Genomic DNA, 27,405 nt, shown 5'->3' with positions numbered 1-27,405 from the left:
CACTTGGGCAAGACACTTAACCCCAATTGTCTTAGCAAAAAAACAAAAGAGAGAGAGGGAGGGAGGGAGGGAGAGGGGGAGAGAGAGAGAGAGAGAGAGAGAGAGAGAGAGAGAGAGAGAGAGAGAGAGAGAGAGAGAGAGAGAGAGAGAGAGAGAGAGAGAGAGAGAGAGAGAGAGAGAGAGAGAGAGAGAGAGAGAGGAGAGGGAGAGGAGAGGGAGAGGGAGAGGGAGAGGGAGAGGGAGAGGGAGAGGGAGAGGGAGAGGGAGAGGGAGAGGGAGAGGGAGAGGGAGGGAGGGAGGGAGGGAGGAGGGAGAGAGAGAGAGAGAGAGAGAGAGAGAGAGAGAGAGAGAGAGAGAGAGAGAGAGAGAGAGAGAGAGAGAGAGAGAGAGAGGGAGGGAGGGAGAGGGAGAGAGAGAAGGCTTTTTTCATAGACACCTAACTGGAAAAACATTTCCTCCTTTCTGCTTTCTTTCTAATCCTCATTGAATTGTGTAAAAATTTTTGAATTAAATATAATCAAAATTATGTTTTACATTTCATAATGCTTTCTGTCTCTTGTTTGGTCCTACATTCTTCTCTTGTACATAGATCTAATAGATGAATGATTCCTTTCTCCTCTAATTTGCTCAGAGTATCAATCTTTAGGTCTAAATCATGGGTCCATTGTGGCCTTGTATTTATTATCCAGGTTTTATACTCCTTTTAAATTCTATCCTACTGCTCCCTATCTTTGCTTGTTTCCCCATTAGACATGATATATTTATATATAAAACTGTTTATATGTGATGTTTGGGTCTTTGTATGTCATATCATTCATTTTCAGTTGTTTGGTTGTTTTTGTTTCCTTTTATATAATTTTAAACTGTATTTTGCTTTTCTAGTTCTCCCCATTTCATTTTGAATCAATTTGTATAAGTAATAAGATAATAGAATCATAGATTTAGAGCCAGAGGAATCTTAGATGCCCTCTGGTCTAGTCTTCTTGTCATATAGATGAGAAACTGGGACCTAGAGAAGAAACTCACAGGTAGATCACACATGAAGCATTTGAAGCCAGTTCACTTGTTCTCAATGTATCACTCTTTCTACTCTATCAACTACATTGTGAATATTGGCTCTTCTATGACATTTTAACTCATCTATGGTAAGATGGCAAAGACATGGAGGCAGCATAATACAATGGAAAGGCAACACATTACCTTTATGAACACCTCTAATTGTTAGGAAGATTTACCATGTATTCAGTCAAAATGTGCCCTTCTACAACTTCCACTCATTGTTCTTCATTTTGCTCCCTAGAATTAAGCAGAAAGAGTGTAATATCTTTTCCATATGAATTCTGAGATACTTTAAAAAAGCTATTTGGTCCTCCCTTTCCCTCCTCTTAAATCTTATTTTCTCTATATCTCTTCTTAGCACCTCTTCCAGCCAGCCCTAAAATTTTGGTGATTTCCATGTTCTTCTCTAAATTTGAAGCAAATTTAAGCCTGAAGTAATGAAAAATTTTCTAACAATTGGCACCATCCAGCAGTATAATGGACTGCATTGGAAGGTTTCCCCTCATTACAAAGTCCAAGCAAAGGCCTGATGTCTACTTCTTAGTTAGAGTAGGGGTTTTTTTTTTAGATTGAACTGGATGAATGCTGAGTATCCTTCCAACTCTGAGATTCTTGGATAGTGCTATATACTTTGCAGTCTAGAATATCTGAGTTCAAATTCTGCCTTTAAGCACTTGCTAAAGGTAGGACTATGAGCAAGTCACATAAACTCTCTATGCCTCAATTTGTAAAATGGGGATAATAATAGCACCTACTTTTGTAAGGATCAAATGAAATAATCATAAGTGTATAGCACCGTGCTTGGTACATTATGAGTATGATATCAATGTTAGCTATTATTATTGTGGTGGTGGTGGTGGTGGTAGTTGTTATTTTTAATTGCTATTATTATATTTCCAAAGCATACAGAGTCTGTCTGGGTGGAATTGTTAGCACTATTAGACATGGTTTTTATATAATACATGAAGATTTTGCAGCAATATAGGAGGCCACATAATTAACATGCATGTTTTTTCCTCTTCATTTCAGGTAGTCCAGCTGAAAATGCTTCTCTCAAGCCTGGAGACCGCATTTTATTCCTTAATGGATTGGATATGAGGTCAGAGGCTGTTGGTTAAACCAGTGCTTCCTAAAGTGATTAGGATATCTCAATTTAATTTAGTGATGCCATGATTTATTAATTGTCATTTATCCAGCCTCAAAATCATGTTCTTTGTCCTCTATCACTTATATTCCAATTTCACATATCATTTTTTTCTTCAGAAAGTCTTTTGTATCTATCCTTTTCCATTCACATTACTATTATTCTAACCCAGGTTTTCATCATTTCACGACTGGATTACTACAATAGCCTCCTAATTAAACTCCCTGGCTCCAGTTTCTCACCTTTTTATCCTATTTATTCTGCATGCTACCATTACATTATTTTTTATAAGGCATTTCTTTCATCATGTCACTATTTCTTGCTTAAGAAACCAAGACAACTCCTAAATGCACATCACCTTAACTTTAAACTTGTCTGTCCACCTGCCTACCTCTGTAATCTGACCTCACTTTTCTCTCTCCCACTTCTTCCCTACATACATCTCCTTATCTCTTGTGAATAACCTCTTCAACTGCCATGTGCTCCTTTTGCTGTCCCTCTAGAAAAACCCAAGGCCTTTTCTGACTCAGTTCTCAGTAATTTCCCTTTCTTATGAATTCCTGTAATACTTAGAGGTTCCACCACATAATCTAGCAGTTAGACAATATGGTCTTCTGTTTGGTAATTATTTCATGTGCATTGTTTTCCTCTATGCTATATTATAAACTTCTTCAAAAAAGAGGGTTATAATGACCTTTTGTATCCTCCATAGTGTTTAGTATAGAGTTGAATAAACAATTAAATTTCATTGACTTGATAATTTCAAATTGACCCTAATAGGGATCCCAAGAGGGAAGGTAAGTAGGCATCCTTGCCATTTTCTAGTTTGTCAAAGAGGAAATATTAATATAGGCACTGACAGATGGCAATTTGGATTATTGGTCGCAGGAGTAGATGAGGATAAGGATGGTTAGATGAATCACTACCCTATTGTCTAGCAGTCTTGGAACAATGAAATCATGAATCTCTGAAAGTCTGATGTCATTGCACAATTCAAATGACATAATACAATATTCTTGTAGACCTTAGGGAGTCTGAAAGGTCTTTTTCTAGTTATCATAAATTTAAATCTGTACCAAATTACATGCCTTTCCCCTTGGCTCCAGAAGTTAGGTCTGATGAATGATTTTTATCCTCATCAACTGAAATATCCAAGCATTGAGGTAAGGAATTTCAATTCTAGTTGATGGTGGCATTCAAGGTCCTAAGTTGTAGAAGAACCTTAACTCTCCACTTATATTTTTGACAAATTACACTATGGCCAAAAGGTTGGGAGCTTCCCACTGTCTCTGGTCTGGGGAATAAATAATTATGGATATATGAGATTTGGGCTCTCAGAAATAGGTTAATCTTACACATGAATAATTTGTGTAGAAGCATCTTCTTAAATGTAGCATGATAATCCTGTTACTAGGGTGAGAACTATGGCTGAACATGGCATACGGCTTTTCTAGGCAATTCATCTAGTCATAATCCTTTCACAAATTATATATGATGGTTGGATTATCTCACTAATTTCATTCAATTTTTTTTCAGTAAGTTCTCTTATATGCCAGGTATTCTTCAAGGTATAGGAAATACAAAAGGGAAAAATGAAACTTCCCCTGTCCTCAAAGAGCTCACATTCAATGAAGAGAAACCATATTTGCACAGAATATTACTAGAAAATGTATACAAAGTAATTTGGAGGCCTAGCAAGAAGAGAGCTCAATTTCATAGGTTTCTTGCAGGAGATAGCACTGGAGCTAATCTTTAAGGGAAGCCAGAGATTTTTTTTTTTCCTGAGGCTGGAGTTAAGTGACTTGCCCAGGGTCACACAGCTAGGAAGTGTTAACTGTCTGAGACCAAATTTGAACTCAGGTCCTCCTGAATTCAAGGCTGGTGTTCTATCCACTGCTCCATCTAGCTGCCCCAAGCCAGAGATACTTTGAGGCAGAAGTAAAGAGGAACAATGTTTCAAGCAGAAGTAAAGAGGGACAGTTTTAATAAAGACACAAGGACAAGAAACGGAGGTTTCATATATAGGGAACAATACCAAGGCTAGTTTGACTGGACCATAGAATGTGTGAAGAGGAATAATGAATAAATATGTCTGGAAAGGTAGGTTGGCTATTTTGTAAAGAGCTTTGTACAACAGAAGTGTTTGTATTTGATGTTGAAGGTAACAGGGAATCTCGAGATTTTATTGAATTGGGAAGTGGGGTGGTAAGACCTTGGCTTTTGGATTGGAAAGGAGAGTTGAGGCAGGGGATACCAGTTAGGAGGATGCTTTAGTGTTCCATTTGAGAAGTGTTCTATTCCATCAACTAGTATAGCACCTGGCGTATAGTAGGCAATTAATAAAAATCTGATTGATTGAGGTTTTGAACTAGGTGATGGTCAAGTGAGTATAGAGGAGATATATGAAAGAGATGTTGTAGAGGTAAAATCAATCAGACTTGGCAGCTGTGGGGTATGAGAGAAGCGGAGTGAGGAATTGAGTATGTTCTCAAGGTTGGGGCTGGGATATGAGATGGGGAAAATGAGTTCAGTTTTGAACATGTTGAGTTGGAGATATCTGTAGAACATCTTGGTATGTCTAATAGGCAGTTATTAATGTGGAACTGCAAGAGAATGAGTTTGGATTTGTAGATATGGGAATCACTTGTATGGAAATGAAAATTAAGCCCATGAAAATTGATGAGAAGTAGAAAAGAAAAAGCAAAGAGCGACTGATTACTAACACTGGGGCAGAGTAAAATTAGGTGGATTCTGGTGCCAAAAAGTAAACCTGTAGGCTTGGTCATAGCCACCACATGCTAGTGCTAGAACACAGGGACCTTCTGACTCCTCGAGAAGAGGCTTCTTGGCCATGAGAACAAGGCTTTCTCTCTACATGGTGTACAAAAGTGAGAAGACAGGAAATGCTTTTGTTGTGTGAGGAAAAATGATGAGACTTGGGGCAGTCTGGGAAGCAGAGAGACATAGCCAGGAGTGAATTTCTCTGAGATTTTACCAATCTCAATCTCCCAATTCACACCTGCTGCCTCTGACTCCAGAAGTGACATGTAGTGGACATAAAGCATTTTTTCTCCTTTACTTTTGCAGGAACTGCTCCCACGACAAGGTAGTGTCCATGTTGCAGGGCAGTGGGGCGATGCCAACTCTCGTGGTAGAAGAAGGATTGGTCCCATTCCCCAGTGGTAAGATTCCTTTTTTCTGCCCTTTATAGGGAAATGTTAAGTGCCGCTTCTCAAAGAGCCCAAGCTGTTGATTGCCTCTGGAGAGGGGAATTATATAAATGACAAGATAAAATTTAGAGGCTATTAACTTAATATTATCTTCATTGTGGAGTAGAGGTGATGCCAGACTCTCTCTATTGATGAAAGACAAACTCTATTAAGACTTACCAAGTTGAAGAGGTTTCCAGTATGGGTACTATACACCTATTAGGGGAGGACAAGCCCAGCTAATAATAATAATAATAATAATAGTTGACATTTATATAGCATTTTTACACTTGAAATCTACTTTTTTATAAATTGTCTTATTTAATCCTTACAATAACCCTTGGAGATTGGTATGATTATTATCTCCATTTTTCAGATAAGTAAACTGAGGTACAGAAAAGTTACCCAGGGCCTCATAATCAAAAAACTATCCAAGATCAAATTTGAACTTCCTAACTTTTAGCCTAGAATTCTGCTGGCTCTCACCAATAAGTCTGACCCTACAGAAATAGAATTTTTATCCACTAACCTCATCTAAATAAGGTGAAGAGAGTTTGGGATTGATCAGTAGGAATTGTGTTCAACATAGATGAACTTACAGATCTTTAAAAAAAAAATTATCAAAATCCCTTATGTCAAAATGCATCCTAGTCGTCTCCCAGACTAGTCTCCAGAAATTCTTTTTTTTTTTCCTCTACCACAATTCATGTCCTCCTTCCTTGCTTTTGTCTGCCATATAACTCCAGGCTGATCCTGTTTGAGGAAGTAGCTGAGCCAATTTTGTATAGACTATGCACCCAGCATAGACTATGACACCCCACTCATTCTTCCTTCTCCCTCCCCCTTTCCTCTACTTCCCTTATGTGCCAGGGAAAGAAATCATGGAGCTTTATCTGGGTCTCCTTAGTTGGAAGAAGTTTTAGAATACTGGCCTCCAAAGTAGGTTCCCTTTTTTCCACCCCACTACCCCATTATGGGGGTATTCCCTAACTCAGAAGGTTTGTGATCTCCTGATTTTAATTAAATACCCTGACCCCTATGGACATGAACATTCTTGCTTCTGGAGAGTCCATTAACACACTCATTTTTTGCTTCTCCTTGTATCCACAGACTCAGATTCTCTGGATTCTCCCAATCCCTCCTCAGCACTGACTTCTCTGCAGTGGGTGGCAGAGATCTTGCCTGGAAGCATCCGAATCCAGGGCAAGACATTCAGCCAACAGTTGGAACACTTACTGACACCTTCAGAGCGCTACACCATCTGTAGAGCCCTCGAATGCTTCTTCCAACACAGGTATTTCTGTCCTCCGTCTCCTGCCTTTTTGGGTCCCAATGAGTAGATTTGGGAAGGAAGAAAGGAGACAGCATGTGACTGTCCATTTCTTTCCCATGTCCTCAGGAAGTTCTTTTGCTTGGAGACCTAATGGCTGCTCTGGGCACCGGACAGCAGCCCAATTTTCATCCTTCCTCTGTCCCTGTCAGTTCATTTTTGAGATTTCCACTGAGGGGGACAGTCCTTTGGAACCATAGACAAGATCTCTAGGAATTCATAGAATCAAGATGTCAGAGCTGGGAAAGCCCCTCAACATAGAATGTCAAGGCCAAGGCCAAAGGATCTTCAAAAAGAAAATGTTAACAGAAGCTGATGTGCACATCCCAATTTAAGGCTAACAAAGCACTTTACATACATTTTCTTATTTGAACTTCATAATTATGTAAGTTAGATACCACAAGAATTATCACCCCCCATTTTACAGTTGGGGGCCTATGAGCACACAGTAATTAAGAGTGAGAAATTACATTTGAACATAGGGTTTTCTGACTACAAGCCTGGTACTCTTTCCACTTTCTGTCCTTGCCATTTCCTCTGACACTTAGTAGCTGCCTCAGATAATATTACAGCTGTAAGGACCTTTGTAACCGAAAGAACCAGATGTTAGAGGGAGCTGGAAGCTCAACTGCTCATTTTATAGAGGACAAAACCAAGGGCCAAAGAAAGCAAAGTCACTTGATCAGAGTCCTGAATAAATTCATGAGCTATTCAAGATCAGAACTCAGGACTCCTGGTTACTGAGTTCAGTTTCTATTATTTTACACTGGGGACAATATTTGGAGTTCAAATCTGTCCTCAAACACTTAACCCTTTTGTCTCAGTTTTATCAGTTTTTTTTTTAATGAGGTTAATAATAGTAGTTACCTCAAAGAAATGTGAGGCTCAAATGAGATAATATTTGCAAAAACATGTAGCACAGCACTTGGCACAGAGATGATAGATAAATGCTTATTCCCTTCTTCTAATTTCAGCAGGCATCAAGGCTCATTAATTAGAAGGGACTAATAGAATATTAAGAATTTCTTCCTGTTCTTCTATCAGAAGTCCTCAAATTCTACTAAAGTTTCTCCATCTCTCTTCTTACTATTTAATTCAGAATATGATTAAGGGATACCTTCCCACTGGCTTTAGCATATAAAGTCTACTTGCTTGTATAGAGACCACATCTGGAATCCCAGAAACATCTCACATTTTTAGAGTTTACTAGAATCTGAGGGTTGTCTCTTTTCCAATTTACATTTCTTTCCTGTTACTCTCTTCCAAACTGAAAGTGATCTGTCCCATCATATCCCTCACTGTAGGGATGTCTGTATAAAGAAAACATACACAAATGCAAAGGAAATACTTTAGTCTGGAGTCAGCTACCTACCCTTGACCTATTAGTGTAGTGTTTACAGTTAGGGTCTAACTGATTCTAATCATAGTTTGACCAGTTCCTTGGTTTTGAAGAAAGAGAACTTCTGGAATGGTATTAGGATGCTTTGAGGGAAATAGCATATTGGAACCAGATCCAAGGCTCAATATAACTTCTGTGCCCATAATATCACTGGGGCCTCATCCATGTCTTGCATCTTGTGTGAATTGCATGACTTTTTGTGAGCCCTGCCCATAGGATCTGAGAACTGCTGCTTAGTCTTGCCTACTTGTGTCCTGGAAAAGTAGTTGTCCCCTGGAGAGCTTCCACTGTCTATAGACAGTCTTGTCCATCCATAGATCATGAGAACGAGCTAGAAAACAGAACTTGAATCATGTAGGAATTTGATGATAAGGAAGTTACTGCATACTTTACATACTTGAAATTTCTTCCTTTCCCCACAGAGAACAACAGTCTCTCAGAAAGGACATTTCTTTCTTTCTTTTTTTTTTAATACGATTTTATTTTTCCAAATACATATGAATACATTTTCAGTATTCCTTTTTGTAAGACTTTGTGTTCTAAATTTTTCTCCCTCTCTCTGTTTATTTCCTTCTTCTTCAAGACAACTAGCACTCTGATATAAGTTAAATATGTGCCATCCACAAAGGACACTATAAGAAAACTACCTTAGAAGAGGAGTTTGCAGCAATCCAGGCTCTGAGGGCTCCAAGTCTAGACTCTCCCTGAAAATACATTCTGTTAAGAATATCAGACTGTATTTTCCAGTTTGAGAGTGGCTAGACAGGTACAAGGAAACATGTGACTTCCATTGTCCTCTCACTCCTAGGTCACAGGCTCCTTTTCAGGTCTCTTTCAGTCCCAATCTCAGAAGTATGATTACCTCTCTCCAACAGGAACATCGATACTCTCATTGTGGATATCTATCCTGTGCTAGACACTCCAGCCAAACACATCCTGTGGCAGTTTATCTACCAACTGCTGACCTATGAGGAGCAGGAACACTGCCAGCAGAAGATTGCTAGGTTTCTGGGCTACAAATCTATGACGGGTAAGCAGCGACATTCTGAATCCCTAACTGCCTCTGATCCTTTTTCCTTGAAAGGGATATTTCTGTACAAGAGAGTATGAAAGCTGAGGCTCTGCAAAGGTTGGGCTATCCTTAAGATGTGAAGGATTCTGAGTATGGAAGGTTCATACCTAGTACTTTCAAAAGGAAGACTCTGAATAGACTTGCCAGTACCTCATGGGCACATGGTCTCCATCTGAGGCCCCAGAGGGAGTATCAGCCATTGGTCCAGAGGGTCTGGGGTAGAACCAAGGTAGAATTGAACTGAGGATACGCTCAACTAGAGCTGGGTAGAGGGTTTAGGAAGAAAATGTGCTAAGCTTCATTGTTTCAATCTTGTTGAAAGACTATAAATGTCTCTAGCATCTTCTAAATTGGATACCCTTAAGCAAAGTCTCAGTCACCCTACCTCATTAGGACTTCAGGAGAAAGTATTCTTCCTGCACACTTTGGGAGTAAGAGTAAAGACTTATTAGATAATAGGGTCATGATCTTTTACATCTCTCTAGTGGATAAAATGACAAGAAAATTAATTATGTACAGGATAGAGCCACAACTGTTGGTTCTGACAGCTTGCCCCAAAGTAAATATGAATGAAGCCAGAAGCAACACATGTGCCATGGTGTTTCTGAAGAAAACTGGTTGTACAGCACACATTTAGGGTTTTTTCTCCCTGTTGAGAAGTGTGACTGACTTTTGCTTAATCCAGTGAACTTTAAATTAACCTTTCATAGCCCACTTTAAATCTTATATAGTTTTACTTTTTCCCCCAAAGAAAATAGAAATCATCTAAAACCTGCTTCTTATCAGAGAGTACTGAGAAAAGGAGAGAGAATGCCTGCCATGGGACAGGCCATTGGTCAGAGGCATTTCTCAGTACTGGGGTACTTACTGTAGGCATAGAAGTAGGATGAAAAGAAGAGGGAAGCCTTTTACTGCAAAATTTAGGGATTTCTGTCTCTGTAGCCTGTCCCAGACATGATCGCTTCCTCACAGCCCCAGGAAATAATTTCACTTAACTGGGAAGGGCCGGCAGTGTCCCATCTCATGGTATATGCTAAGTTCAAACATCAGGTTGGGCCATTCTTGGGGAAGCTCTCACAGGAAAGGGGTAAAGTGAGGCTCGGGAGACTCCTACTGTTGTTCAGTTCAAGAATCCATGGATGAAAGCATGACAATGTTATTGGGGTTTTCCTGGCAAGGAAATGGAGTGGTTTGCCACTTCCTTCTCCAGTGGATCAAGGCAAACAAAACAGAGATTAACTTACCCAAGGTCACACAGCTAGAAATTGTCTGAGAACAGATTTGAACTGGGAATTTTCTGACTCTAGGCCCAATGCTCTATCCACCGAACAACCTGTCTCCTTACTCACCCAAGGCATTCATTTGGAGAGAATTTATCAGCATTTGCTGCTAAGTCAGCAGCCACAATAGCAATAACAACAGAAAGATAACCCAGTTTCTAGGGCATCCCAGCTTGCTTCCTGTACAAGGCAGGTCCCTCTGGACATATAAGGGTTGCTGTGAGGATCCTCTGATTTGGGCACCCTGTTGATCCTACCGCCTAAGTGCAAAGTTCAAACAGCCCAAAAGTGAAGAATTGTTTTCCCCATATATATCAAAAGTTATTTTTCTTCTTTATAGGGAATTTGAAGTTTCCCTTAGTTTTTGAGATTTAAGTCACATGGGAATCATGGAATCAAAAACCAGTCTTAAAATTAAACTTTATAGTAATCTTTGGGCCTGGGTCTGTGAAAAATCTTCTTAATTATTGAATCTGTTAGGAGGGTAATTTATCAATAATCTCATTAATCTCATAATTATTAATGAGGCAAGCAGTGACCAGACAGATCAAGTTTAAGAAATCAAGGTCAGTGTCATAAAGGGAATTTTTTTTTAACAAAAAACAAATTTTAACAAAATACAGACTTACATATTTCTGTTTCAATATAAGGTTTCCTGTCTAAAATCATACAAAACATAAAGTGTTTATAAAAGGTCAGGGAGCAAAAAATTCATACGCTAGATTTTTTACTATCCTCTTTTAGTAACTTTTAGTATCATTCCAATCCCAAAAGCCATCAGTATCACTTACTCTCTCGGCCCCTCATGTTGACCAGGATGTTGATCTTCCCATACCAGTGGGCTTTCAGACTGGGGTTATTATATTTGTAAAGCAGTTTGTTTTTTTTTAAGTGAGAAGAATCATCATTTTGCCTCCTTTGTGCTTTGAATTTATACCAGGCTTAAGGATTTTCAATTTAATTTGGTTTTTCTCATTAGGTACATGGCTCTTTCTTGTTGCTCAGCAAACATGAAAAAAATAAAGTAACCTCTTACTTAAAAATGAAAGTATATAAGTATGTATTTATGTACATATATGTATAACAACTCTCCACTCAGCCCTTTCTGTGTTTTGGAGGAAGAAATCAGCATAGGCTTAGCACATATTAAATGCTTTATAAATGTCTGCACAAACAAAATATATACAGGATAAATTAGAGATAATCAAAAGAAGACACTAACTTTTTTAGTAAGAGGCTTCCTTGTTGGACCTTACAGATCACTGTTTTATGACTCTTTGATATGTAAAACTGCACAATAACTCTCTTGATACCTTAGCCTAGACCTTACTAGATTGTAAAGTCCTTGATAGTCTGAGATCATCTCTTATATAAACTTTCTACCCCAACACCTAGTATGTTTAGTAAAAATGAAGGACTATCAAGGCAGCATCTTGAACTGAGGTGGAAGTGGGCCAGAATACTGAAAGATCAGATAAATCTGGGCTTTGGGCCTTACAGAGTTATGGCAGCTTCCCAAGGTACCAACTCTTCTTGTATTTAATCCTTGGAATTGGATTGAGACTCTGGAGCCCTGCTGTTGAGTCCTTTAAGTCCCATCTGATTTTTTGGTTTTATGGTCCCATTTTGGGTTTTTTTGGACAAATACACTAGAGTGATTTGCCATTTCCTATTCCACTTCATTTTAAGATGAGGAATTGAGACAAATGGAGTTAAATGACTTAGAGTCACACAGCTACTAAATGACTGAGGCTAGATTTGAACTCAGAAAAATGGGTCTTCCTGATTCCAAGTCCAGTGCACTATCTACTGGGTCACCTAGCTGCCCTATCTAAACTGTATCCAAACGCTAATCATTTTTCTTCTTTCCTTGCCTCTTGATACTACATATATATATATGTATATGTGTGTGTGTGTAGATATATGTACATATATACATATGTATGTATGTATGCATGCATGTGCACATATAAATGTATATGTATATTTTGTTTTGTTTTCTTTAAGCAGCAGGGAATTACCACTAGCCTGATCCCATTCACAACAAAAAGCCAGCAATGATTTGCCCTTTGTCCCACATACACTCTGGCAGTTGGGCAATCTGCCCAACACCAGAGGGTGCTCAAGGTAGTGGCAACATTTCCCTTTGCTCCATCTTTCAGCTTCTATGTTTTTGTGAGTCTGTTAGCACTTTATTAGAGCTTATACTTTATTAGAGCTACAATTCTCAAAGTGTGATCTGGGATCCCTTGAATGCCCAACATCCTTTCATGGCATCCACTGTTTTCATAATACTAAGATATTTTAATTTCTAATGTGAAAAATGTTGAGATATATATATCCTCAACCATATATATATCTATAGCTCTCTTCAACTGAGGCTCTTTGGAGGGGAGAAGGAGTGAGTCTTAAATAATTTGTAAGAGTGTGTAGGGATTAATATATTGAATTGTAGAATTTTCATTCTGAGTCACTGGAAATTCTTCATATTTTTTGCCGTGTTTATTCAAATATTTTCTTTCCATAACCATTAGTATGCCCTTTAAACTATTACTACATAAATCTTAGAATGGTGTTTGTTTACATTAACAAAATTGATATATGACTTGAAAATGCAAAAAAAAAAATTGAGTAAGGGTACTGAAACCAGAAAAATTTGAGGGCATCTAGTCTAGAGATGTATAGTTAATATGGATTTAACCAATCAGAATCTTAGCTCTCAAACCTTATCCCAATGACAGGAAAACTGCTCTCTATCCTGGTCAGTTGTATCTCAGTGAATCCAAATCATGTGACCACCACCACAAATGGTGAAAAAAAGCCTTGAAAAGCCTAAATGTTAACTATAGTGCCCCTAATGGAAAGAATATCTGACTGGCTATCAAGGGACCTGGATTCTAGTGCTGGCTTTGCCATTCATTTGCTATCTCTTGGGCAAATGTTTTCCCTTTTCTAAACCTCAGTTTTAGAAAACTGTAAAATAAGGAGTTTGGAATCTATGATCTCCAAGGTCTAATGTTCTAATTTGATGATCACCCAGAATAGTGTTTTATGTATCTGCACATAGAAGATAAGAGGCAGGAAGGGCTGATGAATGGGATCATAGGATAACAATTGTGGGCTCCCTCTTTTGAGAAAAAAAATGGCAGCCTTTTGTTTACCTTTCCATCCAAGGGATGGAAATGGAGAGGGTGTCTGTGCATGTGTGTATGGGTAATGTGCTGTGTAGGTTAGGTGTGTGTGTGTGTAAGGTGTGTGTGCATGTGTGTATGGGTAATGGGTATGTAAAATGTATGTGTGTTCGTAATGTGTGTGTAAGGTGTGTGTATGTAAGGGTGTGTGTGTAAGGGTGTGTGAGGTGTGTGTAAAGGTGTGTGTGTGAGGTGTCTGTAAGGGTGTGTGAGGTGTGTGTAAGGTGTGTGTATGTAAGGGTGTGTGTGTAAGGGTGTGTGAGGTGTGTGTAAGGGTGTGTGTGTGAGGTGTCTGTAAGGGTGTGTGAGGTGTGTGTGTGTAAGGAGTCTGTGTATAAGGGGTGTGTGTGTAAGAGGTGGGTGGGTGTAAGCTGTGACAGATGAGCAGGTGATTGGGCCGCCCAGATGTAGCACATGCTCACCAACAGAGCAGCATGGCCCCAGTAGAAAGTGGGGGGTCCAATTGGAACATAATCACCAAATAACCCAAGAAGATCCCAGATCCCTGGGACAGAGGACAAGCATGACTCTAAGCTTTCTTACAGCTGCATCAGAGAGCGAGACCGAGGAGAGGCCTCAGAGTTCCTTGAGAATGGCCTCTGTGTGCCGGAACAGCATGAGGAATCAGGGTTCAGAGGGCGCCAGCAGTGGAGGTAAGCAGGCATAAGGGACCTTTTTTGGGGGACAAGGGAACAGTGAGACAGACATTTGGGGCTCCAGACTCTTTAGTCTCTGCCTCCACCTCTGATTCTTCCTCCTGCTCCTGTAACAAACACCTCGGTGTCAGAAGCAGCTCAGCAGGGGAGCTGATGAGGAGGCTAGGATGAGGAGCCCTAGAAGGCCGGGGCCAGAGAGAGACAGTGTGACGGAGTAGAGAAGCCTGGGCCCAAGGATCTGAGCAGAGGCAGCCTGGACTGCCCTCCATCTGGGTACTTAAGGAAGGGGGTGGGGGGAGAGAGGCTCTTTGCCTTCCCCCTCATTTGTTCCTCCCATTGCCTGGCACTGGGGGACCGCCAGCTTGGAAGAGATAAACAAGTTATTCATCACTGTTCTTTGGTCACTGAAGTACGATGGGAAAACCTGGCACAGAATCCGAGACTGTCTAAACCAGCCCCCTCCCTCCTGCTCCCTCCCTTAGCTCCCTCTAAAGGACCCAACTATTAGATATGATGCAAAGACAACTAGACCACTCTCAGGAGGCCTGGGCTTTGGCCCTGGTCCTGTCGTTCATTTGCTTGGTGGTCTTGGACAAGTCACTTCCCTTCAGCTTTGTCCTCTGCAAATTGCCTTCGTGAGCTCCAAGCTCTCACCTGGTTCTGAGGCCCTGCTTCTTGGACTCTGAGAGAAGATGACTTGTGTCCTGAAGGAGGGGCCACTGGCATCCTGCAAGGGGTAGCAGGGGAGAAAAGGAGGCAGCTAGGCTGGGCAGCGGCAAGAGCCCTGGGCTGGAGACAGAAGGACTACGTTCAGACCAGCTGTTTGATTCAGTTCAAGTCACGTACCCTCTGCCTCTGTTTCCGTCTCTGCAAAATGGAGATAGTAATAGCACCCACCTCTTTAGGTTGTTGTGAGGCTCAAGTGAGATAATATTTGTAAAGCACTTTTCAAACCTTTAGTACTTTATAATGAATGATGATGATGATATAGCAGCAGTATTAAACTTCTCTCTGATTTCTTCTTCATGACTACCAGCAGGATCAGGGAAAATTTGGGGTATTTCCCAGAAATTTCTTTATCCCATGGAATTATTTTCCTAGATGCTGTCCCTTCAGTCCTGAAATGGAGCTTAAGGGAACCCCAGATGTTTTTAATTATATTCCTGATCTTGCCTCCTTTTTCCTTCCTTATCTGAGCCTCACAAGGTTCCCAAACTGCTTTAGACTACATTGTTAGCACCATTGTCTGAGTGTTTGGTCCACCACAAATCCTATTACCGTCTCTCATATGCAAAGCCCCTTTTCAATAGGATCTCACATTTCTATAGCTCTTTACACTTTATAAAACCCTTTCTTCATAGAAGCTCTCTAAGCTTGATGGGTGCTGGGAGTATTGCTCCATTTTATTGAAAAGGAAACTGAGGCTCAGAGCAACTAAATGGAAGAATCTAGATTTTCTGATTCCACGTTCAGGGCTTTTTCTACTATATTATGTTGAATACTTAACTTTTTCCTATTTCTTCCAGTAGGTCTCAGTGAAACTGTGGAAATTCCTATCTCTGTGACCCCTGGAGAGCGCCAGGCTGGGGATGGCACATCCCTTCCAGAAACCCCAAACCCTAAAATGGTTTGATTTTTCTACTTCTTTATCTTCATTCTTGGTATCCCCTTCTCTTTCCTCCCTCTCTTTTACTGTCCTCATTACCACCCAACCACTTTTCTTTCCCTCCTCTCTCACCTTCATTGATATCTGAGAGCTGGGAAGCTATAATAAAGATTAGTGTTCTTTATTATCCAGGAAGGGGTGGTAACATGATCAAGAAATTTATAATTGGGAGCCTCTTCCAGGAACCAGAAGGGAAGGAGCTCCATCTGCTAGATAGTTCCTATACACTCCTCATCCACCCACAATGGCCTGGAATTACCTGAATTACGTCCTCATGCTGTCATTAGGCAAATCCAGCCTACAAGACCCACAGCCAAGACTATCAGTCCAAGTCTGAAAGGAATCGGATAGTAAGCTCTGACAGGAGCACTCATGAAATGAAGTCTAAGGTGACCGCTTCTTGATGTGTCACTTTCTCCCTTGTCAGCAGATGTCAGCTGTTTATGCAGAGCTAGAAACCCGGCTGAGCACTAGCTTCAAAGGAAAAATGGGAAGTATATCCAAACCCAGAGCTTCCCCCCCAGTGGTTGAACCACCAAGTGTCCCAGGTACTTTCTGTCTATTCCTCCTATTTTGTGTGCAACTCCTCATTTCTTTTTGTATATGTGTATAGGATGGGGGCAGGGAGGGAAGGATATTATTCCAGTCCTTGTTTTTCTTACAGTGTTGCTTGTCCAACCCTATTAGGCCAGAATGCAGATTATACTTTTCCTTCTATTTAGTAATAATAGTGTTCAAAATATTTATTATTAAAAGGTAATACTTTGTCTCTAAAAAAATTAGGTTGCATTTAACAAAGTTCCTTTAAGTTATATTTGAATTATAGAAAATTCGTAATAGAAGGAACCTCCAAAGGTTAGTTATTTCAATCTTTACCCAAAATATGATTCCCATCAACAACTTTACTTCAAAAGTAGTCATCCACTCCAAAGAGATCAAAGAAAAAGGAAAAGAACCTATAAGTACAAAATGTTTATAGCAATTCTTTTTGTAGAGGCAAAAAATGGGACATTGAGGGGATGCCCATCAACTGGGGAATAGCTGAACAAGTTGTGGTATATGATTCTGATGGAAACTACTGTGCTTTAAGAAATAATGAGGAGGATATTTTCAGAAAAACATAGGAAGACTATATGAACCAATGCAAAGTAAAGTGAAAACTAAGAGATCCCTGTTACACAGTTAGAACCATATTGTTAAGATGATCAACTGTGAAAGTCTTGGCTACTCTGGTCAATACAACTATCCTATACAATTTCAAAGAACTCATGATGAAAAATTCTGTCCACTGCCAGAGAAAGAATCCTGAGTGCAAATTGAAGTATAGTTTTATCACTTTTTAAATTTTTTCTTGTTTTTTTGTGTTATGGCTAATACAAAAATTTTTTTTTGAATGACTTCATATGAATAATGGGTGATTGCTATCTCAGTGGATAGTAGAGGGGCAAGAGAGAAAAAGAATTTGAAACAGAAATATTTTTAAAGATATTAATTTTTTAAAAATACATTAAAAAAAGAAAAGTGGGCATCCAGTCTCTGCTTGAGGACCTCCTGTGATGAATTACCATGCCCCATTTCAAGGCAGGGTATTTTCATTCCTAATTAGAAATATTTTCTATAGGTGCAATGTGAAATGCAATCTGTCTTCCTATAACTTCTTCCCATTGGTCCTAGTTATACCCTTTAGGATTAACCAGAACCAGTTTTTATATGAGGGCCTTTTAAATAATCAAAGGCAAGGACTTTTCTTTTCCAGTTGATGGAACTTGATATTTACCCTCTTATTTCAAGTAAATACAGCAAATTTGGGCAGCAAGTTTAAAATACCAGGCCTGGAGTCAGGAATATCAAAGTTCAAATCAGGCCTCAGACACTAGCTCTGTGAACCTGGAAAAGTCACTTAATCCTGTCTGCCTCAATTCCTTATCTGTAAAATGAGCTGGAGAAGGAAATAGCAAATCACTGCAATATTTTTGCCAAGAAATCCCCCATATTGGGTAAAACAAAAACAAAAATAAGTCATGAAGAGTCAGATGCAACTGAAAAACAACAAAATAACAACAATGCATACTAAGAGCAAGGGGAATTGAAAGGATGCAAGTCATGCTCTTAAGGGGCTTCAAATCTTAAAAACTAAGAGAAAAAAGATAAGTCATTATTATTCGTGACTCACATTAGTATACATCTTAAGGTCTGCAAAGTTCTTTCCATGCTATTAACAACCCTATGAGATGGGTTGTATATAAGTACTTGGTGATACAAAGCAGAATACTATGAGAAATTTAAAGAGGGAGAGATCTTTTATTTTGGGACAAGGGAAACAAGAGTAACAAAGAGGAAAAATATTAGAGAAGGCTTCAAGGGGATTCCAAAGTTCAAGAACTCAAAGAAAGAAAGGTAAGGTTCAAATCCTAACTGAAACTTATTAACTCTGGCCATCTGTAAAATTAACCTTATATTCTCAATTATATCTCAGTAATGGAGATACTTATACGACCTACTTCACAGGGTTGAAGTGAAAAAAGTACTTTTTAAATTTTAAGTGCTAAATGTAAATGAGTTAGGTTTATTTTTTTCTTAAATTCATTAGCAAAGTTTTATTTTTTAACACCTTTGTTAACTAGTAGAATTGAGGGAAGAAGGCTTCTCATTACTAGGCCAGCAGATGTGAGGAAAGTTTGGTTAAAGCCTGAACCAGGAAAGCACTAGGAGGTATTAAAGACAGAGACCCCCACCCCAACAAGTCTAGGTTGTAGACACTTTAGGGAGGAGGGCAATGTTTATCATTATTTGTGCATCATTAGAAGGCATGGATTGTTTCATTGTTAATTTTGTATCCCCAATACTTAACACAATTCTAGACAATACACAATTAGTAAATGTGTATTGATTGACCATCATTTTAGAGCTGGAAGAGATTTTAGAAATCATTTGGCTCAATTTCCTCATTTTACACATAAGAAAACTGAGGCACAGAAAGGGTAAGGAACTTGGTTGGTTATTAATCATCATTCTCAAGAAGTACTGAAGATCCCAAAACCAAGAAGTGGCAGAACCAATTTTCAGACTTCTGGCTCCAAATGTCTTTTATACCATTTCATACCAGATTTAAGAGCCAATTATGATTGTCAATAAATCGTTTTTTACTACATTCTGTGAAGGAGATGGGGGCAGCAATGGATTGGGATTAGTTGACCCTTCTTGCTCTGAGATTCTGTAAGCCACTAAGGGACAGAGGAAGGAGGCCCACAGAGGTCAAGGGGAACACCCCCAGCTTCATGGTAGCTTGGAGAGGGCCTAAGAACAAATCTTCTCCTAACTTCTACCTAACTCAGTAATTTCTGCTCTGTTATAATTTTTAGCCCAGTGTTAGTTCTTCTCTGTGCTGGGAAAAGTCAGGTCTTGGACTAAAGGGATATAGCAACTGGACGTGGTCCTACTCTCCTCCAAACTCCTGTGACTTTTGGGGTTTTTTTTCCTTATTGAATTTGTTTTAGTTCATTTTATATTGTAGATATTTATTAAATACCTTATTTTTGTAAATGAGGGACAGCCTGGCAGAATGTATAAATAGCTTGATTTGGAGCCAAGAAACATGGGTTCAAATCCTAGCTTGGTACTTATTAATGGTATAACCCTAGGGAAGCCACCATAACCCTACAGTATAGATAATTGAACCTCATTGAACTTCACCTGTAAAAATGAAGCTAACAGTAGTAGCACTTGCCTTATAGGTCTAATGCTAGTTGGCATAATAGATAGGGAGCTGGGCCTAGGATCTGGAAAATCTGAGTTCAAATCCAGCCTTAAATAATTACTAACTGTATAACCTGAGAAAGTCATCCTGTTTTACAAGTCACAGTTTCACTGTTTGCCTCAGTTTCTTCATATGTAAAATGAGATGGAGAAAGAAATAACAAACCGTGTGTGTGTGCGCTTTGAAAATCTTAAAGCACTCCTTGACTGTCCACTATTATTATAGTTGTCTTTTTTTCTCCACTGTCATCTCCATGAGAGTAGGAACTTTCTCAACTTAGAATAGTGCCGTGAATACAGTAAACATTTGTGACCATTTTTGAAATTCATGATCATATTATACTTCACAATTCACAAAATTATAATAACTTCCACTTCTGTAGAGTTTTACATACATTCTCATGCAATTCTTATTGTGATATAGGTGACTGAGGCTCAGAGATACAATAACTACTCATCTAATAAAAGGGGAAACTTAGGCCTAATGATTACCATTCCAGTCCTCTTTCTTCTGAGAGATAATGAATAGATGAAGGTGGGAATGACCAAATGCTTTGTGTTGCTTCATTTGTAGGGGCCCGGAAGTCTGGACCAACTATCTCATGGCCGAATGACCCTCTCCCACCCCAGCCCTGCTATTACCATCCTTGCCCTGGGAGTCTCCCCTCCCCAAGCAGCACAGAATCCCATCCCTACGTCAGCTTGGACAGCAGCCCAGCTCCTTCACCCCAGCTCACAGCCATGGCCAGCAGTCCCAGCCCCCCCACCTGCAGGAAAAAACTCTTCACTTTCTCAAGACCACCACGGAGTCGGGACACAGACCGCTTTCTGGATGCTCTCAGTGCGCAGCTGGGTGCCCGGGTGACCATGGTGGATGACTTTCTCACTCCTGAGAATGACTATGAAGAGGTGAGGACTGAATGGCCCTGTGCCCCAGGTGGGATCCTCACAGATACCCAGCCCTGGAGCAGGCCCTCCCCAGACTGTAGAGTTTGAGGAGAGTGTGTCTAATTGGGCTGATTGGGATGCATTAATCGATTGCGTGAAGTTAGTGAGCACATCATTTCCAAGTCTTCTCTTCCCAAGTTCCTTTAATGGATCTTTATGTGATAAGATTTCGAGTCCTCTTCCTTTCTTAGTTCCCTTTCCCTGAAGGAGCCCCAACTTAGTATTAGTGTTCTTCCTAAAATAACATATCCATAGCCAGAGTACCTACTGTGTCATCACCCGGGACAGAATAAGTGGAATTTGTACCTCTCCCACCCCTTAATGGGGGGCCCTACTTCTAGAGGCTGCCCAGTCAACAAAACCCCTGGGGCCACCTTCCAGGAGAAGCTGCAGAAAAAGTGCTGATCTGCTCACCCAACAGCTTCCTTCATGGATGAAATCATAGGTTCAGCCTCCAAAGGAAAGGGAGCACGGCATCCTTAGTAAGGGCAGGGCGGAGGCAGAGTTCAGAGTTCCATTGTTCCCAGCCTAATCATTCCATCTCTGTAGCATTGTGTCCAACTGTGGGCACCACTTTTTAGAAAAAAATGATAAGTCAGAGCTCATCCAGGGAGAAAAACTTTCAAAACCGTCAATACTGGTCCTGGAAGAGTGTAGCCTTCATTAGAGAAGAAGACTTTTATGGAACATGACAAACTGTCATCAAGAATTTGAAGAGTTGTCATGTGGAAGAAGGTTTAGATTGGTTCTGCCGGGCCCCAGGGACCAGAACTAGGTGTTTGGGAAGAAGTTGCAGAAGTAGTTTGTGGCTTGTTGTAAAGAAAATCTTCCTGATAATTAGAAGTAGAATAAGATGCCTTAGAAGGTAGTGTGACTTCTCCTTTGAGCTGAGGCTGAGATTATTATAGAAGGGATTCTCCTGTGAGGGCAGATTGTACTGAAAGATTTGAGTCCTGTTCAATTCTAACTTTCTTTGGTGCTTTAAATGGAGACCTGTTGTGTGAACCAACATAACACTGTAATCCTGATGCTACCCTCAAATCTTTCTTATCTTACCACTCTTACCTCCTTACCAATGATCTGAGTAGAGTCAGCTAGTAATCTGCAGGGCCTCTTAATGTGTTAGGAAGGAGCACAGTACAAAGGAGAGGGAAGGAGCAGAATAAAGCAGTTCCTGATGGAGCAGCGACCTGCCAGGCAGGGGATGGAGAACGTGGTCCAGGGTAAGAACAAAATAGATCCAAACTCGGCCCTCATGGCACCTGCATTTCCATACTCCTGGGAATGTCCAGTGAAGCCCATTGGAGGTGTTCATCCAAAAAGAAGGGGAAGCAAGAAGGAAGGAGGAAAGCAGGAGTCCTGGCTAAGAGGCAATTTCTCTGAGAATGGAAGCTGCTATACTGCATTATTCAGGAGGATCCAAGATCTAAAAACACTTCCTCTGGGGTCAGAAGAATGGGGTTCAAATACTGCTTCTGATGCTTACTATTTGTGTCATCTTAAACAAATCACTTAATCTCTTTGGATCATTGTTCTTCATTCAGAAAAGGAGGAGGTTGGACTTGATGGCCTCTGTGAACACTGCCTGGAGTCAGAAGACCTAAGTTCAATTTTGGCCTCAGACACCAGCTGTATGACTCTGGGCAAGTCACTTAACCTCAGATTGTCCCAGTTTCCTCACCTGTGAAATGGAGATAATAATAGCATTTACCTCACAGGAATGTTTTGAAGATCAAATAAAATAGCAATTGTTAAGTATTTAACACAGTGCCCAGTCCATAGTAAGGACTACAGAAATGTAAGTTGTTGTTTAGTATCTCCATTCCTATGACATAGGCTAGCTCTGTTTCTTTAACATGACAACTTTCCTTTTCACCCTGTCATTGGTAAGTCAGTGCTCTGAATGCACCCATACCTTAGCTTTCTTTCTCTTTCTTTATCGTGAACAGATGAGTTTCCTTGACGACCAGGGCAGCTATGTGACCAATGATCTGAGCAGTGTCAGCGAGTATGTCAGTAGCAGTGAGGAGGGCAGCTCACTGACCTATTCTTCTATCTCTGATCACATCCCCCCACCTCCTCTCAGTCCACCTCCTCCGCCTCCACTCCAATTTCATGATCCCAAACCAGGTCCCCGCAACCTTGACGGCCCTCTTAACACCGCCACACTGGCCAAGCCTCTTGGGGCCCACTCCCACCAAGTCCCTCCTCCTCCTCCACCACCTCTTCCCCCACCAGTCCCCTGTGCTCCCCCACTGCTCCATCGAGGCCTTGGACATCGCCGCAGTGAATCAAACCACATGAGTGTCAAACGTCTTCGGTGGGAGCAGGTGGAGAACTCAGAAGGCACTATATGGGGCCAGGTAAGCAGGCAGATCCAGCTTTTAGAAGACCAGGGGCATTTAAAACTGTCTTTTTCAAGGAACAAATAGATTTTGAAGAGGATGGAAGTTGGCTAATCTCCTATTGTGTTTGTGAGGGGGACTGGCCTTATCCCCAGTTTGGGAAGTTAAAAAAGGCAAGGGACACCCAAAAGTCACACTGTTAAGTACCTTCAGAGCTTCACATGGAGGAGGTTCTATTTGTCCGTGGCTAGCCTTAGGAATCTGAGCTGCTTAGACTAATTATCTAGTTCTTTCCTCTGTCCACAGATATAAATCTAATGTTTTTCTCCCCAAGTATCTTCAGTATTTCAGGAACCTATAGACAAGGTATCTTCCTGGCTTGATACTGATTTATAGGTTCTGAAGAAGAATCCCCAAATGACACATCCTGACAGTGAGCTTACGAATCCTTACTGATGTAGACTAGGAATTCCCATAATTACATAGCATCGGCAAAACCAAAAAGTATTTCTTTTGATGAGCTGCTTCACCCAAGCTGAACTAATGGCTATAATCAGAGCATTAGTATCATAAAGAAGCATCACTGGTTCTTAAAGACTAGGTCAAAGATAAGGGATTTTTTTTAATTAAAATTTTATTTTTTATTTTTTATTATAGCATAAGCATGGGTAATTTTTCAACACTGACCCTTGCAAAACCTTCTGTTCCAACTTTTCCCCTCCTTCCCCCAACCCCCTCCTCTAAATGGCAGGTATTCCAATACATGTTAAATATGTTAAAGTGTATGTTAAATGCAATATATGTATACATATTTATACAGTTATCTTGTTGCACAGGAAAGATCGGATTTAGAAAGAAGATAAAAATAACCTGAGAAGAAAAAAACAAAAACAACAGAAAGCAAATAAACAAACAACAACAGAAAGAGTAGAAATATTATGTTGTGGTCCATTCTCATTTCCCATTGTTCTTTAAGAGATTTTTTTTTCATTAAAATGTCAAAATTCACTCTAAGAAGTCCCTATTAATCCACAGACTTCATGGACAATGGAAATCAGACTCATAGTATATCAGAACTAGAAAGTACCTTAATAATTATCTAGTCCAGACCCTTGATTTTACAGGTGAGAAAATGGATATCCAGGAAAATGAAATAACTTGCTCAATGTAAATTGGTTAAAAAAATGTCTCACCTTAGGGGAGTAGGAGGAACTTGGAGTTGGGAATCAGGAGCCTTAGATTTGAGTGCCAATTCTACTAGTGTTTTCACCTTTCTCTCATTAATTTTCTCATATGTAATATAATGGACATTGGGAGAAGACCTGGACTAGTTAACTTCCTAGGTCCTTTCTGGTTCTGCCAGTGTCTGAGGCTATACAATATGCTACCCCTTTGAAACCAGCAGCCAAACCATCTCAGGACTCAGGTGATTAATCTAAACTTCGCTCAATACTACATCCCTATGTATGCAGGGATTTCCCACTGATTTCAGGAGCTATTACTTTCAGATCAATCATCCTTATTTGAATGCTTCTATTGACTTTAATAAATATAGTTCACCTTCCCCACAAAGCCTTTCTAGCTTATAATGAGGTGTGGAAACTCTTTTCACCAATATAGGTCAATCAATCAATAAACAAATGTGTCGTTTGATATCCCAATGTGGTTACCTAAGGGACTACTTCCTGTCCTGCCCCTCTGACTTTCTTACAGCTTGGGGAAGATTCAGATTATGACAAATTGAATGACATGGTGAAATACTTAGACTTGGAACTCCACTTTGGGACCCAGAAACCAGCAAGTAAGTGAACCAGCATACTTGATATGGGTGAGGAGGAGGAGTGCCTGGGAAGGGGAAAACAGATTCCTTCTTGCCACATTGGCTGGGAATGGATTCACTCAATTGACTAAACATCTTAGAATCCTTCTAGTAATTCAAACCAGTCTGACTTGGGGAAAGGTGGTCCTGAGTGGAGAATGAAATGCTATTCAAGTGTTCCTTTTGCTTCTGGCACTGTTGCTACCCATTTGACTTTTGGAAAGTTTCTCCGCCTCTGATTTCTCTCATTTGCAAAATGAGAATAGCAATATTTACATATACTACCTTTCTCACAGAGTTATTGTAATTCATAAACTGCAAAAGTATTATGGAAATGTGAAGTATTGTTATTATTCACTCTTGTATTAACAATTATACTGGCATTATATCATTTTTGGCATCTATGTCATTAATCATGTATAAACAGACTGGGAGAGCCCAAGGTCAGCTAATTTTATGCATAAGTATGTATATAGAGAGAGATTGGGATCAGTAGCCTAGGAAGATGCTGATAACTACAACAAACTGAGAGATAGACATAAAAGGCCTTATCCAAAACTTATCATCATTAGTAGTGGCCAGACTGGTGCCATCATCTCTGGGATGTTTCTAGAGCAATTTTAGCCTCTTTTGTAATGATTGGGGTTGGGGCAGATATTACATTTATGGACTGGTAGAATGAGAGACCAGCATAGTTCTCTGAATCATATATGACACTGATTCTCACTGCCTACAGGCCAAGCGGTCCCCTGAACCTCAGTTCTACTTTACTACTAATAGATTAGCTTTTATGAAAGAATAGTTAATTTGAAAGTTTACCCCCTCCCACACCCCTTATCACCTCATTCTCTGAGAAGAGAAAGGGGACTAAGTTCACAGTTTACTTCAGTTTCTATAGAGCACAGTCCCAATTTCCAAGTCCAAAATCCCCCTCAGACTCAAGTCCTATGGCTTTTATGCCAGGCTGGTTGGCTCCAAGGTTGCCATGGTTTGAGCTCCCAGGTCCAGTGAATATTACTTTCTTTACCTAAAAATAAGAAAGACAAACAGAACAGTGCTGAGTTATTACTCAAGCCATAAGGCCTAACATGATAGAAGAGAAGGAAGATATTTTCTCATCCCCTTACCAGGACATTTCATGGTGCCCACATTATGGGTGAATTGTATATGATTCTCACCCATGGGATGCAACAGATTAAAATGCTCAGAAAAGAGAAAAACCGTCCCAGGATGGCCAGTTTTTAAAGATGCACTCTGTTCTGGCTGCATAGCTAATCAAAGAAAACTACTCCCAGCCACATTGTAGGGAAATGCAGAGAAGCAGGATGCTTCTATGTTAGATGTTCTGGGCATGTGCAGGGAAAGCTCTTTATGCCTAAGTATTATTGGAATTTGTCCTCTTCTACCTCCTATATAGGGAGAGCTTGGTGGTGCAGTGGATAGAGTGCCAGATATGGAGTCAGGAAGACTCACCTTCCTGAATTCAAATCTAGCCTCAGAATTTACTAGTTTTATGATCCTGGGCAAATCATTTAAACCCTGTTCCTCATCTGTAAAATGAGCTGGAGAAGGAAATGATAGACCACTCCAGTATTTTTGTCAGGAGAACCCCAAATGGGGTCACCAAGTATTGGATACAAGTGAAAAACAAGTGAATGACAATCTCATGTCTAAGTTTGGTATGGCCTATAACCTCCCACTGTGGGACTCAATAAGAGGGTAAATATGATCGTGTGGTGCTTTCTTCCAGTCTTACCGGTGGATTAAGCAGCTCGAATTTACTTATAGAAACTGCCTAGTTCATGATTTGTACTTAACTGATGCTTGTAATGACTGATTTCTATGGTCCATATGGTTCTATGGTTTGAAAATGTCTTTTCCAGAACCTAGTTCCATAAGATCTTAAGTTCTGAATATAAAGAAACTTTCATTCAGTTTAAAGCAATTGTGTCTCTGAAGGCTGCTGTGTGAATATGTCAACATACCTCACTCTTGTGTTAGCACCAGTAATAGCTTAATTGATTAGCTTTCCATCATCTTAACGAACAGGCTCAGGGATAAAAGAATATGTAATATTGGATCGATTCATCTTGAAAAGGGAGAGGAGAAGTGCAGCTAGGGCCTACTGACTTTGAACAACTCACTGGCAAGATAATAACACTGTTGGACTAGGACATGTTTAAGGACCTTTATAATTCACTATTTTGCTAAGAGAAATTTCATTCTTCATTGGGCTTTCATTTAAAGTCACCCTCCCTGGAGTATATCATCTTAGACTCCGACTAGTAAGAAACCCTAGAAGTAGAAGTCTTATGGTTCAGTCTTCCATACTTGGAAGCATCCTCTCTGTAACATACACGACAGGTAGCCACCTAGCCTCTATGTGAATACTACTTGATGCGGTGTTCACTACCTACAAAGAAAGCCCATTTCATTGTTAGGTTATTGTGATTTTTAGAAAGTTCTTTGTAACACTGATCCATAGGAAGACGCTGTCTTCCTATAACTTAGTACTGCCCTTTGGGGCTAGG

General features: G+C 40.1%; 1 protein-coding gene across 8 annotated transcripts in view; it reads left to right on the top strand.

Annotated features, from left to right (window-relative positions):
- Positions 1-27,405, top strand: part of GRID2IP (Grid2 interacting protein) — a 149,376-nt gene that overhangs the window by 85,661 nt on the left and 36,310 nt on the right. For 4 of the 8 annotated variants that reach the window (XM_074280035.1, XM_074280031.1, XM_074280037.1 and 1 more), the window contains exons 4-13: positions 2,089-2,158; positions 5,291-5,385; positions 6,523-6,706; positions 9,017-9,171; positions 14,230-14,337; positions 15,867-15,967; positions 16,434-16,554; positions 20,337-20,671; positions 22,660-23,073; positions 24,769-24,856. In XM_074280035.1, the coding sequence (XP_074136136.1) occupies positions 2,089-2,158; positions 5,291-5,385; positions 6,523-6,706; positions 9,017-9,171; positions 14,230-14,337; positions 15,867-15,967; positions 16,434-16,554; positions 20,337-20,671; positions 22,660-23,073; positions 24,769-24,856 (1,671 nt within the window). The remainder of the gene's footprint in view (positions 1-2,088; positions 2,159-5,290; positions 5,386-6,522; positions 6,707-9,016; positions 9,172-14,229; positions 14,338-15,866; positions 15,968-16,433; positions 16,555-20,336; positions 20,672-22,659; positions 23,074-24,768; positions 24,857-27,405) is intronic. The other 4 variants (XM_074280038.1, XM_074280034.1, XM_074280033.1 and 1 more) reach the window with 3 other exon arrangements.

The sequence above is a fragment of the Sminthopsis crassicaudata genome, chromosome 1 (assembly GCF_048593235.1).
Source record: "Sminthopsis crassicaudata isolate SCR6 chromosome 1, ASM4859323v1, whole genome shotgun sequence".
Classification (NCBI taxonomy): Eukaryota; Metazoa; Chordata; class Mammalia; order Dasyuromorphia; family Dasyuridae; genus Sminthopsis; species Sminthopsis crassicaudata.
This window is presented reverse-complemented; position numbering and strand designations above follow the sequence as displayed.